Here is a 14,256-nt window from a genome sequence, read left to right on the forward strand (position 1 = left end):
GGTGAGGTCTGAGTTGTTGAGGTTAGTCCCTGGTTTGTACTCTGAATCTGAGGAGCTGAGGTTCAGTGCAGGTAGATAGAACTGAGTTTTTCAGGTTAAGTCTGTAAGCCAGAGGCAAGCTGGAAGTAGGCTGAAAAGCCACGATTGGGTTAATTAAATTCTGTCCCATAGTTGAGGTCAGGAACAAGTAGGTAGATCTGTCAAGTGAGGCCTCAGGAGCCGGAGTTAGGCTTATCTAGAAAGAACTGGATTTCTTAGATGATCTCTGAGAATATAAAGTGAAGACAGTTGGATAGAGGGAGGGTCTCAGGTGAGATCTCGGGAGCTGGGATTGGGCCCAGATGAATAGAGCTGGATCTCCCAGTTAAGGTCAAGATAGGTAGATAGAACTGCTGCTAGGCAGATGTCTTATGATGATGAGTCATGCCCAGATGCAGGTATGTGGAATTGAGTTTCTCAGGTAAGATCTATGGAGTCTGCATAGGGAACAGGTTTTATTTTTGGGTCTCACAGGGTGAGTTAAGCACAGGTGAGTAGAATAGAGTTTGTCGGGTAAAGTCTGTGGAACAAGTTCAGGAAACTGGGTCTGTCCAGTGAAATCTCAAAAGTCACAGGGAAGTCCAGGAAAGAACCAAATGTCTTAGATGACCTCTGGCGAGCTGAACTGGGGCAGAGCTAGCCTGTCAGGAGCAGCCTCGGGAGCCAGGATCAAGTACAGGTAGCCAGAGGTGGCTCACCATGTGCAGCTGAAAGACCCAAGGTCATGCACAGGTAGGTAGAAGCAAGGTCGTCCAGCTGCGGGCTCAGGACCCAGGGTCGGTCTCAGGTCGGTAGAACTGACTGGTCACACGTCAGGAAGAACCAGAGTCAAGTACAGGTAAGCAGAGCTGGTCTACTAGGTACAGTGTGTGAGGTGCCAGAGTCATTAACAAGCGGACAGAATTGGTCTGCTGGGCATGGCCTGAGAATCTGGGTCATATACAGGTAGGCCAAGCTAGTCTGCCTGATATGGACTGAAGGTCCAGGGGAACGTACAGGTAGGCAGAACTGTTCTGTTGGGTATGGTCTGAGGACTCAAGAGTGGGGCACAGGTGGGTAGAGCTGGTCTGCTAGGTACAGTACAAGGAGCCAGGGTCATGTACAGGTGGGCAGAGCTGGTTCATTGGGTATGGTCTGAGGACCCAGGGTCAACTACAGGTAGGCAGAGCTGGTCCGTAATGTATGGTCTGAGGATCCAGGGTCATGTGCAGGTAGGCAGAGCTGGCTGGGTAGGTAGTTGAGGACCAGGGTCATGTGCAGGTAGGCAGAGCTGGTCCGTAATGTATGGTCTGAGGATCCAGGGTCATGTGCAGGTAGGCAGAGCTGGCTGGGTAGGTATAGTTTGAGGACCCAGGGTCATGTGCAGGTAGGCAGAGCTGGTCCATAATGTGTGGTCTGAGGATCCAGGGTCATGTGCAGGTAGGCGGAGCTGGCTGGGTAGGTATAGTTTGAGGACCCAGGGTCATGTGCAGGTAGGCAGAGCTGTCTGCTCAGTATGGCTTGGGGACCGAAGTCAAGCACAGGTAGGGAAAGCCTGTGCTAGGTACACTGTAAGAAGCTGGGGTCATGTACAGGTAGGCAGAACTGTTCCACTGGGTATGGTCTCAGGACCTGGAATCAAGCACAGGTAGGCGGAAGGTCTGAGGAGATCGAGTCGTGCACAGGTAAGCAGAGCTGGCTTGCACAAGGAGCCAGGGTGAAGAACAGGTAGGTAGATGTGGTCTAGGGATGGTCTGAAGGTCCAGGGCCATGAACAAGTAGGCAGGTAGGGTATGGTTAGGTATGGTCAAGTGATCCAGGGCCACGCAGAGGAAGGTAGAACTGGTCCGCTAAGCATAGTCCAAGCATCAAGAGCCAAGCACAGGTAAGGGTGAGCACAGGTGCAGCGCTAGGAGCCCGGGTGGAGAACAGGTGATAGAGGCGGCCCACGCGTGCAGCCTGAGGGACCAGGGACACTCAGGGGGCAGAGCCTGGGCTCTTTGGTATGGTCTGAGGATGCAGGGCCAAGCGCAGGTAGGCAGAGTTGGTCTGTCAGGTATGGTCTGAGAGTCCAGAATTGTGTACAGGTGAGCAGAGCTGGTCCGCCAAGTACAGCCTAAGGATCCAGGGTCGTGTACAGGTAGGCAGAACTGTCCGCTGGATACGGGCTGAGGACTCCAGCAGAGGTAGGCAGAGTTGGCCCACACGGTGTGTCGCAAGGAGCCAGGGTCAAGGGCACAGGTAAGCAGAGCTGGTCCACTGGGCACAGCACAAGGACTCAGGGTCTTGTACAGGTAGGCGGAACTGGTCTGTCAGGTATGGTTGTGTACAGGTAGGCAGAGGTGTCTGGTTAGATACGGTCTGAGGAGCCTGGGTCAGAGGCAGGTAGGCAAAGCTGGTCTGCTAGGTACAGCATAAGAAGCTGGTGTCGTGTACAGGTAGGCAGAACTGTTGCGCTGGGTATGGTCTGAGGACCCAGAATCAAGCACAGGTAGGCAGAGCTAATCCACTAGGTAAGATCTGAGGAGATAGAGTCACCTGCAGGTAAGCTGAGCTGGTTTGCACAAGGAGCCAGGGTCAAGTACAGGTAGATAGAGCTGGCCCGCTTGGTACAGCCTCGGAACCCAGGGTCACGTACAGGTAGGCAAAGCTGGTCTATAAGATGTGTTCTGAGGAGCCAGGGTCGTGGTCAGGTGGGTGGAACTGGTTCATAATGTATGGTCTGAGGAGCCAGGGTCAAGCACAGGTAGGCAAAGCTGGGCTCTCAGGTATGATCTGAAGGTCCAGGTTGTATCCAGGTAGGCAGGACTGGTCCATTAGGTGTAGCACATGAATCCAGGGTCATGTACATCCTGGTGCCCTAGATATGGTCTGACAGTCCAGGGTCATGTACAGGTAGGCAGAGCTGGCCCAGCAAGTGTGTTCTGAGGAGCCTGGGTCAGAGGCAGGTACGCAGATCTGGTTTGGTAGGTATGGCAAAAGGAGCCAGGGTCAAGTACAGGTAGGTAGAGGTGGCCCGCTAGGTGCGGACTCAGGGTCATGTACAGGTAGGCAGAGCTGGTCTGTAAGACGTGGTCTGATGAACCAGGGTCAAGTACAGGTAGGTAGAGGTGGCCCGCTAGGTGCGGACTCAGGGTCATGTACAGGTAGGCAGAGCTGGTCCATAAGACGTGGTCTGATGAACCAGGGTCAAGTACAGGTAAGCTGAACTGGTCTACCAAGTGCAATCTGAGGACCCAGGGTCAAGTATAGGTAGGCAAGGCTCATCTGCCAGGTATAGACTGGATCCAGGGTGATGTTTGTGTAGGCTGAGGTGGTCTACTAAGTATGGTCTGAGGAGACGGTCACATTCAGGTAGGCAGAATTGTTGTCGGTATGACCTGAGGACTCAAGAGTTAAACCCAGGTAAGCAGAACTGGTTCACAGGGCACAGCACGAGGAGCCAGGGTCATATACAGGTGGGTAAAGTCTGTCGGGTACGGTCTGAAGGTCCAGGGTTATGTACAGGTAGGCAGAGATAGTCCATGGGGTACTGCACATGAAGCCAGGGTCGTGTACGGTAGGCAGAGCTGGTCCCCTAGGTATGATTGGAGGATCCAGGGTCGTGTACGGTAGGCAGAGCTGGTCCCCTAGGTATGATTGGAGGATCCAGGGTCGTGTATGGTAGGCAGAGCTGGTCCCCTAGGTATGATTGGAGGATCCAGGGTCATGTACAGGTAGGCAGAGCTGGCCCAGCAAGTGTGTTCTGAGGAGCCCAGGTCAGGCAGGAAGGCAAAGCTGGTCTGCCAAGTGTAGTCTTGAGAAGGCCTAAGGATCAAGGTCACGTGAGCAGAGGTATAATATAAACATGATCTTAGGTGGGTTTTTGCCCCCAGGGTTCAGGTACAAGTTGGCATCCCTGGACTTGTTAGAGGAAATGAGTGGGGCAAGGTCTAGCTCAGAAATATATAATTGGTGTGACTGGTAAGGCCTGAGAAGGTGACTCAGACACAGGTGGGACCCTCAGTGGTAGGAGCAGGCTTGAACACAGATAGGTAGATGTGACTCCCTCAGGTGTTGGATTCAGGCAGAGGTATATACCCCTGGTCTTTTGGTGATGGCTGAAGGACCAGGGTTAAGCCTGGATTGGTAGAGTGACTTCTGCTCAGGCATTGGGGTCTTCTGCAGGTAGGTGGAACTCTGGGGTCATAGGTGATTTGGGGGCTCTTGGTTGGACATGAGTAGGTGGAGGTGACTCAAGCAAGGACTTTGGGGTCAGACATATGTATGCTTGGGTCTTGCAGGTGAAATCCTTGGAGCATGATTCTGACCCAGGTCATAGAGGTTAGGCCTGGGGTTAATCACAGGTAGAACCACAGCTCTTAGAGGTGGACTGCTGAGCACAGATATGCAGAGATGTTTGCGTCTGATGAGGTCTGAGACTCCCTGCTGAGGTTTTGATGCCCAGGTTAAGCAGGGACTGATACAGGGACTGATCGGATCTCTTGGTGAGATTCCTTGGGAAGGTGTGAGGAGTCGAGTTGGGCTCAAGGAGGTGGCTTGGGTCTGTTGGTTGAGATGTAAGAGGTCACAGTTAGGCACAGACAGGTGTGTGAAGCCTGGTTCATGAGCTGGACTGTCTGGAGCCTGTCTCTGACAGGTATATAACCTTGTGGTATGAGGTACTGGAGTCAGACATAGGTAGGCGGAGTTAACCTCACAGGTGAAGCCACTGTATCATTGCCCAGGATTTCTTTGTGGGCCTGGCTTTGTCAATGAGTCCGTGGATCAGGGTCACATGGGCAGAAGTATATAAACATGATCTTAGGTGGGTGTTTGCCCCCAGGGTTCAGGTACAAGTTGGCATCCCTGGACTTGTTAGATGAAATGAATGGGGCAAGATCTAGCCTAGAAATACATAATTGGTGTGATTGGTAAGGCCTGAGAAGGTGACTCAGACACAGGTGGGGCCCTCAGTGGTAGGATCGATCAGGACATTTAAGTGGGTAGCGTGGACTGTCATCGAGGGAAAGCCGGAGTGATCGTAGGTATGTGTACTTAGGTCTGCCTGGGGAGGTCTGTGGAGCCCTTGGGTTCAGGTAGGAGAGGCAGAATATGCTGAGCCACGTCAGCCACCTGTCCTTAGCACCCTGGTCCAGTGTGATGGGCAGTGTTGCGGAGGCCAGGGGATCTGTAACCAGTCCGGGGTGTAGTCTGTCGCACTGGGGTCTGGTTGGCAGGGTCTGCACTAACCAAGTATGGAAAGAGACTGGATTATACCTGGTTGGAGAAGGTGAGGTCTGAGGCTAGTGAGGCTCAGAACTTAGAACTGACTGAGGTGCTATATCTTTAAGGTGTGTTTTGAACTCACTGCAGGTAAAGGTGAGGTCTAGTGATCTGTGTCTGCAGCTTGAGGTTTCAGAGGCTCAAGTCAGATACTGGCTTTGCTGGGCTCTTCCCAAAAGTCAGGTCTGAGACCCTGCCCTGAGCCAAGGTCAGCAGCCTGGAATCTGTCAGTCTGAGCCCTGGCCGTCTGTTCAGTCCAGTTTCTGGGTTTGAGTCTATTGGGTGAGATCTGAGAGCCTCTGTCAGGCATAGTGTGGTCTGTGGGCCTGACACTGTTGGGTCAGGTTCCCCCAAACCCAGACCCTTTCTAAGTAAAGAACCCCATCATATTCCTCTTTATTACCCAAGCCAGAAACGTCTGATCCTCTCACTCCTGATCCTCTCATTCTTCCAGTTCATCCTGTTTAACTGGACTTCCTGAATCAGTGCTGTGCATCCGCACCACCCCCATCCAGGGTAGCATCGCTCTTGGGATGACCACTGGGGCTCCCGCGCGGTTTCCTGCTTCCCTTCTCCCCTCACCCACAGACTTGGTTCTCCATCCTTGCCCCTCAGCTTCTGCCCACCAGTTTATCACTCCTTCCTTCATCTTCAACACTGTGCTGCCCATTTTCCTGCCCAGCCTTTCTCAGTGGGCTTTCAGGAGAGAATTAAATCCTAATGCCCCAAGGCAGCCATTGGATATAATGAATTAGCATCCCTCTTTTGCATCTGGAAGGATGCTAGCCTTGGACCAACCTTGGGAATATGGAGAAACTAAGTCCCATTCTTCACATCCAGGCTGAAGCACCTTCAGAGTCCTTTTATTATTGGTTTCAGTATTATATTCCTGTCTTCTAAGCACTTTATTCTCATTTTCACATTTATTGGCATGGTTGTTTCATTTATATCTTTCACACCCATGGATTGTTGGCATTGCCTATGCTAGGAACTTGATGGGTACTCCATAAATAGTTGTTGGAAAGATGTGATTGGAGCTCTGAGGATTCCGATGGTACAAAGTGGAATCTGCAGTGTGGCATGGGAGGACACAGTGTGGATGGTAGGTCTCGGTCTGTCTTGGGCTGATGCTGAAGATCAGTCAAGCCCAGGTATGAGCTACTGGGCCTGTCAGTGTCCCAGGAAGCAGGGCTGGCACAGGTAGGAGGAGCTGTGTCTGTCAGTACATCCTGGGAGTCGGGGAGGGGCTCAGGTACAAGGCACTGGATCTCCTGTCAGAAGAGGCAAGGCCAGCCCCAGGTATGAGGCATTGGGTCTGAGGAGCAGGGGCCACAGTCAGGTAGGAGGTGCTGGGTTTTTCATTGTTCAGGGTAGCATGGGCGCAGGTAGAAGGTGCTGGCTCTGTTAGTGTTTACAGAGGCTGGACACAGGTATGAGTCCCTGGTTCTGTTGATGTCCTAGGAGGCATGACCAGACACAGGTATGGGATTCTGATTTGTCAAGTGTCCAAGGAGGTGGGCTCGGCACTGGATCTGCTGGTGTCTGAGGAGGCCGGACCTGGCTCAACTGTGAGGCCCTGGGTCTGTCGGTGTCTGAGGAGGCTGGACCTGTGCAGGTATGAGGCCCGGGTCTGTCCGTGTCTGGTGAGGCTGGACCTGTGCAGGTATGAGGCCCGGGTCTGTCGGTGTCTGAGGAGGGTGGACCTGTGCAGGTATGAGGCCCGGGTCTGTCCCTGTCTGGTGAGGCTGGACCTGTGCGGGTATGAGGCCCGGGTCTGTCTGTGTCTGGTGAGGCTGGACCTGTGCAGGTATGAGGCCTGGGTCTGTCAGTGCCTGAGGAGGCTGGACCTGTGCAGGTATGAGGCCTTGGGTCTGTTGCATCTGAGGAGGCTGGACCTGTGCAGGTATGAGGCCCGGGTCTGTCAGTGTCTGAGGAGGCTGGACCTGTGCAAGTATGAGGCCCAGGTCTGTCGGTGTCTGAGGAGGCTGGACCTGTGCAGGTTTGAGGCCCAGGTCTGTTGGTGTCTGAGGAGGCTGGACCTGTGCAGGTATGAGGCCCGGGTCTGTCGGTGTGTGAGGAGGCTGGACCTGTGCAGGTATGAGGCCCGGGTCTGTCGGTGTCTGGTGAGGCTGGACCTGTGCAGGTATGAGGCCCGGGTCTGTCCATGTCTGGTGAGGCTGGACCTGTGCAGGTATGAGGCCCGGGTCTGTCGGTGTGTGAGGAGGCTGGACCTGTGCAGGTATGAGGCCCGGGTCTGTCGGTGTCTGGAGAGGCTGGATCTGTGCAGGTATGAGGCCCGGGGCTATCGGTGTGTGAGGAGGCTGGACCTGTGCAGGTATGAGGCCTTGGGTCTGTTGCATCTGAGGAGGCTGGACCTGTGCAGGTATGAGGCCTGGGTCTGTCAGTGTCTGAGGAGGCTGGACCTGTGCAGGTATGAGGCCCAGGTCTGTCAGTGTCTGAAGAGGCTGGACCTGTGCAGGTTTGAGGCCCGGGTCTGTCGGTGTCTGAGGAGGCTGGACCTGTGCAGGTATGAGGCCCTGGTCTATTGGTGTCTGAGGAGGCTGGAGCTGGTTCAGGTATTAGGCCCAGGTCTGTCAGTGTCTGAGGAGGCTGGAGCTGGTTCAGGTATGAGGCCCAGGTCTGTCGGTGTCTGAGGAGGCTGGGACCGCGTGCAGGGTGAAGAGACCTCGGGCTCTGGTCCGGTGTCAGAGGAGGCTGGACCTGTGCAGGTATGAGGCCCTTGGTGTCAGAGGAGCTGGCCTGTCGGTATGCCGGTCATGTGTCTGAGGAGGCTGGAGCTGGTTCAGGTATTAGGCCCAGGTCTGTCAGTGTCTGAGGAGGCTGGAGCTGGTTCAGGTATGAGGCCCAGGTCTGTCGGTGTCTGGGGAGGCTGGACCAGCCACGGTAAGGTCTTGGGTCGAGTCTGTGGCTCTGGTCGGTCCATGTGTAGTTAGTGCTGTTGGTCAGCCCAATAGCTGCCAGCACCTGGCTTGCTGTCTTGCTTCTCAGAGGTGGGTTGGGCCAGGCTCTCGGAAGAGCATGTGGAAGAGCGTGGCTCCCGGGGACAAGTTCCCTGGCAGGAGGGAGGGGGGCGGGGTGTGCCAACGCCTCCTCAGTGCCTGTTCCTGTCTCTTCCAGTGGGTGGGAGGTCGCTACTCGCTGTGGTCGGCCATCGGACTCTCCATTGCCCTGCACGTAGGTGAGTGTGTGTTTTGTCTCTTGTCTCGGGAGATGCTGCTGCAGTCTGAGGTAGGGGTGGGGGCTCATGTCCCCAGGTGCCCTCCTGTTCCCTCAGGCTGCTAGCCTCTCTGCCCTTGATGGGACCCTTTCTCCCAGGTCAGATGGGAAAGGCCGAGTGACCCTTGGGATTTGCAGGTTGGCCTTTCTCCCTGCCCCTCACAGCTGTGGTCTGGCTCATTCCCCATGCCAGGTGGAGTTACAGCTGTCTTTGAGCTCAGGACTGACTCTGATTTGAGAGGCTTTCCACAGGCCCTCGTCCTCCCAGATCCTGTTGCTTCTGGCTCCCCCTCCAGCCTTCCCCTGGTTCTAGAAGAAGCTGTGTCCATGGCCTGGAGCACAGGGCACGATCATTTCTGGTGACGCTGGTTTTGTGTTGCAGGATTTGACAACTTCGAGCAGCTGCTCTCAGGGGCTCACTGGATGGTAAGTGCTGAGGCCCGAGTTCTCCGGTAGGCGCCGGCCAGAGACTTGTGGGTTGGTGCAGCTCCGTCCCCCTCGGCACTGCTCAGCCCCTGTCCGCCCTGGTCTCCTTGCAGGACCAGCACTTCCGCACGACGCCCCTGGAGAAGAACGCCCCCGTGCTGCTGGCTCTGCTGGGCATATGGTACATCAACTGCTTTGGGTGTGAGACGCACGCCATGCTGCCCTATGACCAGTACCTGCACCGCTTTGCTGCCTACTTCCAGCAGGTACCAGCTGCCAAGCCAGGCCTTGGGTCAGGGGCCCCCTGAGCCCAGGTGACTTCTCCTCCTAGGGCCTTTCCCCCTGTTAGCCTCAGGCGTGTCCAAGGCCCACCTGTGCTCCCCTCTCATGGTGAATCTCCGTAACCAGGATCCATGTCAGTCAAGTTGGGCTACCATGGGAGGGGCAGGACTGGCTGGCATGGCATCATGCTGGTCAGGCTCTGGCATGGCTCAGAGCATATGCCTCAACCAGGTCACTTCTTTCTTGGACATCATCTGTTAGGCTGAGGCCACAGCCTGGGATCCCCATAGTTTGCACTGCCTTTGTCTCCCTCCAGAAAAGCAAGTTTACACCCAGTCTGTGGTGCCTCTTTGGGCTCCTCACAGCCCTCTGCCCCTGGAATCTCCACAGCCCCCTTGAAGCAGCAGATTCTGTGACTGGAGGAGGCGCTGAGGCCCCTCAAGACCAGAGTCTGGTTGGGGTGGTGGCCCTCAAATGCAGTACAGCCTGGACCCCAGCCTTCCTTAAGAAATCACTTAAAGATTTTGTGACCAGTTTCTCCTCTTAAGAAGGTCTTCCCTGTACTGCCATACCTGCCTTCCCCTGGTCATAGGTCCTCCCTGGACCTCCATTCCTACCTTCTCTTGGTCATGGGTCAAAGGCAAAAAGCTTGTGACCTCTGCCCTCCCAGGTGAGGACGTAAAAGGATCGTGCCTGTGGATATCTTATGGGGCAGGGCAGGCACACCTGGTGCACCCCAGGCAGGTTTTGGGGATGGTGTGTGAAGAGCAGGACTTGCAGATCGAGGGCTGGGTTTCTGGCCCTGTTCCAGGGTGACATGGAGTCCAATGGGAAGTACATCACCAAGTCCGGCGTCCGCGTGAACCACCAGACGGGCCCCATTGTGTGGGGGGAGCCAGGGACCAATGGCCAGCACGCCTTCTACCAGCTCATCCACCAAGGTAGGGCCCGTCTGGCCTGCGCAGGAGTGCTACTGGGGATGGGGAGGGCCTGCCGGCAGAGCCCCCTCCATCAGAACCCTTCAGAGGGTTCTCCTGGAGACCATATGGGCGGCTCCCATGGCGGGGGTGGGTATCTGAGTGACCGCCATACCCATCACAGGTACCAAGATGATACCCTGCGACTTCCTCATCCCAGTCCAGAGCCAGCACCCCATAAGGAATGGTTTGCATCACAAGGTAAAAACACTCTTCCCGACCCTCTTCAGCTGTCTCAGATTCATGTCACACCCAGACCTCTTAAGACTGATGCATTAGTCAGCAGTGACTAGTTTGCTGTTCCTGTCACCACAAGCTTCGTGGCTAAAAACAACACTCATTCATTGTCTTGGTTTCTTTGGGCCCCAGTCCATCACGCTTGCTGGGTCTCTGCTCAGGGTCTCAGGCTGAAGTCAGGGTGTCCGCAGGGCTATGTTCCTTTTTGGAGGCTCTGGGGGGCAGCCTTTTCCTCATTCATTCAGATTGTTGGCAGAATCCATTTCCCTATCAGTTCATTCGCTCAGTCGTGTCCAATTCTTTGTGACCCCATGGACTGTAGCATACCAGGCTTCCCTGTCCCTCAACAACTCCCGGAGCTTGCTCAAACTCATGTCCATCAAGTCAGTGATGCCGTCCAACCATCTCATCCTCTGTCATCCCCTTCTCCTGCATTCAGTCTTTGCCAGCATCAGGGTCTTTTCCAAGAAGTCAGTTCTTCCTATCAGGTCACCAAAGTATGAGTTTCAGCTTCAGCATCAGTCCTTCCAGTGAATATTCAGGATTTATTTCCTTTAAGATTGACTGGTTTGATCTCCTTGCAGTCCAAGGGACTCTCAAGAGTTTTCTCTAATACCATAGTTCAAAAGCATCAGTTCTTCAGTGCTCAGCTTTCTTTAGAGTCCAACTCTTACATCCATACATGACTACTGGAAAAACCATAGCTTTGACTAGATGGACCTTTGTCAGCAAAGTAATGTCTCTGCTTTTTAATATGCTCTCTAGGTTGGTCATAGCTTTTCTTCCAAGGAGCGAGTGTCTTTTAATTTCATGGCTGCAGTCACCATCTGCAGTGATTTTGGAGCCCCCCAAATAAAATCCTGTTTCCACAGTTTCCCCGTCTATTTGCCATGAAGTGATGGGACCAGATGCCATGATCTTTGTTTTTGGAATGTTGAGTTTTACTATTTCCCTATGGTTTCTTTGCTGACAGCTGGGAGCCATGCTCAACTTCTAGAAACCCTTTTGGCTCTTGGTCTCAGAACCAGCAGGGGTGGGCTGAGTCCGTCTGATGCTTCAGTTCTGTCCTGCCTCTTCAGTTGCATGTCTCTGGATGACTCACTTGCTTTCCCCTTCTGTTATTTTTAAGGGCCATGTGATTACATTGGGCCCACCCAGATAATCTCCTTATCTTAACGTGTGTAACCTTAGCTCCAAATCCCTCTCTCTACCAAATCCCTTTTGCCATGCTGGGTACCTAGGCATTAACAGCAGGGATCAGGGATTCAAGATCTTGTCTGCCACAGCAGCAAGGGGAAAACCACCCTACTCTACCAGAGGACTGCTCCTGCCTTGTCTCGGGTGTGCAGAGTAGCAGGTTACTGTGGGCACAAGCTTTGGACTCGGTGTCCTGGGTTTGAATTGATTCTTCCCCTCTGTCCCTCTGGCTGGGATTCAGTTTTGTTGACTTGAAGAAACTGAGGCTCAGCTAGAAAAGAGAGATGATGCCTCTGCCCCTCGTGGTCTTAGAAGATAGACAGTGGTAAAGTTCTTAGAAGGGCCCTCAGCAAGCAGTACATAGTCCTTGAAGGGTCCTTACTGTCGTTACCTAGTTTCTGGTGTCCTTGGATGTGCTCTCTTGTCCCCGCTTGCTCCAGATAAGCTCTAGAGTCGAAGGCAGTCAGGCTGACCCCAGCTGTTGAGACTAACCCTGACTGGGCAGTGCCAGGCAGTCTCATCTGTCTGCCTGGAGCTCACACAGGGCTTCATGATGGTACTTGATGTCTCTCTCGTCAGATCCTCCTGGCCAACTTCTTGGCCCAGACTGAGGCCCTGATGAGGGGGAAGTCGACAGAGGAGGCCCGGAAGGAGCTACAGGCTGCTGGAAGGAGTCCAGAGGACTTTGAGAAGCTGTTGCCCCACAAGGTCAGTGCTTCTCTTGGAGTGGGCTTTGGGGTGGCATCCTGGAGTCGGAAGGATAAAGTTGTGTGGCCATGGCCGGGGAGCAGTGTCCTGTCCTGCACAGTAGGGGGTGCTGTCCTCACGGACCTGCCCACCCCAGCCTTGGGCAGGGTGTGCTTCCCTTCTGAAGAGCTGGGGACCACGACTAACTGGGGGATATTCGTGGGTGTTTTCTGAAGGTCTTTGAAGGAAATCGCCCGACCAACTCAATAGTGTTCACCAAACTCACGCCATTCATTCTTGGAGCCTTGATTGGTGAGTAAGCGGGGAAGGTCTCAGCTTGGGGTAGGTCTGAGTGGGCTGGGGGAACCCTGACATGCTTCCCTTCACATGTACCCCCTCCACAGCCATGTATGAGCATAAGATCTTCGTTCAGGGCATCATCTGGGACATCAACAGCTTTGACCAGTGGGGGTGAGTTGCTGGCTCGAGGGGAGGGTAGGGAATGCCTACCCAAGGTGAGTTGGCTTGTGGATTTGACTAGTAATGCTGGAAGCCTCCTCATACCCTTCTTTCTCCTGTCCCTGGCAGAGTGGAGCTGGGAAAGCAGCTGGCTAAGAAAATTGAACCTGAGCTTGATGGCAGCAGCCCAGTGACTTCTCATGATTCTTCTACCAATGGGCTGATCAACTTTATCAAGCAGGAGCGCGAGGCCAGAAGCTAATAAACTTGTGCCCAGCAGCAGTCCCTGTTGTGACTAGTGCTTCTTGTCTGCCTGCCCAGAGTCTGCACTGCACGGCCCTGCCCAGAGCACCCTCTGGTTTTGGGCTTGGACCACGAGCCCTTTGGGGGAAGCTGGTCTGGAATTGCCACCCCTGCCCTCTCCGTGTCCACACCTTCTCTGTTCTACAGTTGGCTGCAGTGTTTCAGTGTAACTGATTTTTCTGATCTATGTGTATTGTTCTTGTACCAGGAAGAAAAATAAAGATGTCACAAAGGAGGTCATGGGCTTAGCCTCTTTGTCATGAGATGGGCTCTCTGCAGAAGTCAAGGTGCCCAGTAGGAAGAGTGGTTGCCTTGACTGAGGCGTGACTGTAAATTGGTGAGCAGATCCACACTGGAAGATGGTCCCTTGAGAAGAGAGTGGGTGCAGCGGAGCACTGTCCATGTCTCGAGGGCAGCTTGGCCTCTGCAGCTGGATCTCTTCTCCATCTTCTTACACTGCTCACCTCTGTGGCTTTGGAAGGGACTGTATCCTTCCATGTGCTGAATGGTTTTTAAAACCACAGTGAGATTATGTCTCTTTTGGATGGATTCCTGGCCCAGATCAAGAGTGACTGATAACTCCTGGCCAGGTGCTCAGGTAATTCTTTCCTTTTATAAGGTAGATATTGAAAAAAAAAGGAATTTTGAACAGACTGCTCTTTATCTTCTATTTAAGGTACTTCTATTCAAGATTAAATAATACTTCTGGCCAACTTAGCTGAAAAGGAATTTCATGTAAAGAATTGTTTGGACTTCCCCGGTGGTCCAGTGGTCAAAGAACTGCCTGCCAGTGCAGGGGACATGGGTTCAGTCCCTGGTCCAGGAAGATTCCACATGCCACGGGGCAACTAAGCCCATGCACCGCAACTGCTGAGTCTAAATTCTAGAGCCCAGGAGCCACAACTGCTGAGCCTGAGCGCCCTACAGCCTGTACCCGAAAGCAGAAACCACCTCAACAAGAAACCCGTGCGTCACTAAAGAGCAGCCCCAGCTCACTGCAACTAGAGAAAGACTTGGCGTGGCAGTGAAGATCCAGCAGAGCCAAAAATGAAGTGAAGTGCAGGTCGCTCAGTCATGTCTGACTGTTTGCGACCCCGTTGACTCTACAGTCCATGGAATTCTCCAGGCCAGAATACTGGAGTGAGCAGCCTTTCCCTTCTCCAGGGGA

At 53.8% G+C, this 14,256-nt stretch overlaps 1 protein-coding gene and 1 long non-coding RNA gene across 4 annotated transcripts in view; both read left to right on the forward strand.

Moving 5' to 3' along the window:
* GPI (glucose-6-phosphate isomerase) overlaps positions 1-13,323 on the forward strand; it is a 28,762-nt gene extending 15,439 nt beyond the window's left edge. Inside the window, exons 10-18 of the mRNA XM_018062294.1 lie at positions 8,422-8,482; positions 8,903-8,946; positions 9,060-9,212; positions 10,040-10,169; positions 10,330-10,406; positions 12,219-12,347; positions 12,563-12,638; positions 12,731-12,797; positions 12,915-13,323. Coding sequence (XP_017917783.1) covers positions 8,422-8,482; positions 8,903-8,946; positions 9,060-9,212; positions 10,040-10,169; positions 10,330-10,406; positions 12,219-12,347; positions 12,563-12,638; positions 12,731-12,797; positions 12,915-13,047 — 870 coding nt within the window. The 3' untranslated portion in view covers positions 13,048-13,323. The remainder of the gene's footprint in view (positions 1-8,421; positions 8,483-8,902; positions 8,947-9,059; positions 9,213-10,039; positions 10,170-10,329; positions 10,407-12,218; positions 12,348-12,562; positions 12,639-12,730; positions 12,798-12,914) is intronic.
* Positions 1,187-8,415, forward strand: LOC102188967. Of its 3 annotated transcripts, none has more exons than XR_001919480.1 (3): positions 1,187-1,197; positions 1,300-7,921; positions 8,153-8,415. It is a non-coding gene; the product is annotated as an uncharacterized LOC102188967 (long non-coding RNA). The 3 variants fall into 3 exon arrangements; XR_001919481.1 differs by having other exon boundaries at positions 1,300-7,908; positions 8,091-8,415; XR_001919479.1 differs by having other exon boundaries at positions 1,300-7,843; positions 8,075-8,415.

The sequence above is a fragment of the Capra hircus genome, chromosome 18, assembly GCF_001704415.2.
Source record: "Capra hircus breed San Clemente chromosome 18, ASM170441v1, whole genome shotgun sequence".
NCBI classification, from domain to species: domain Eukaryota; kingdom Metazoa; phylum Chordata; class Mammalia; order Artiodactyla; family Bovidae; genus Capra; species Capra hircus.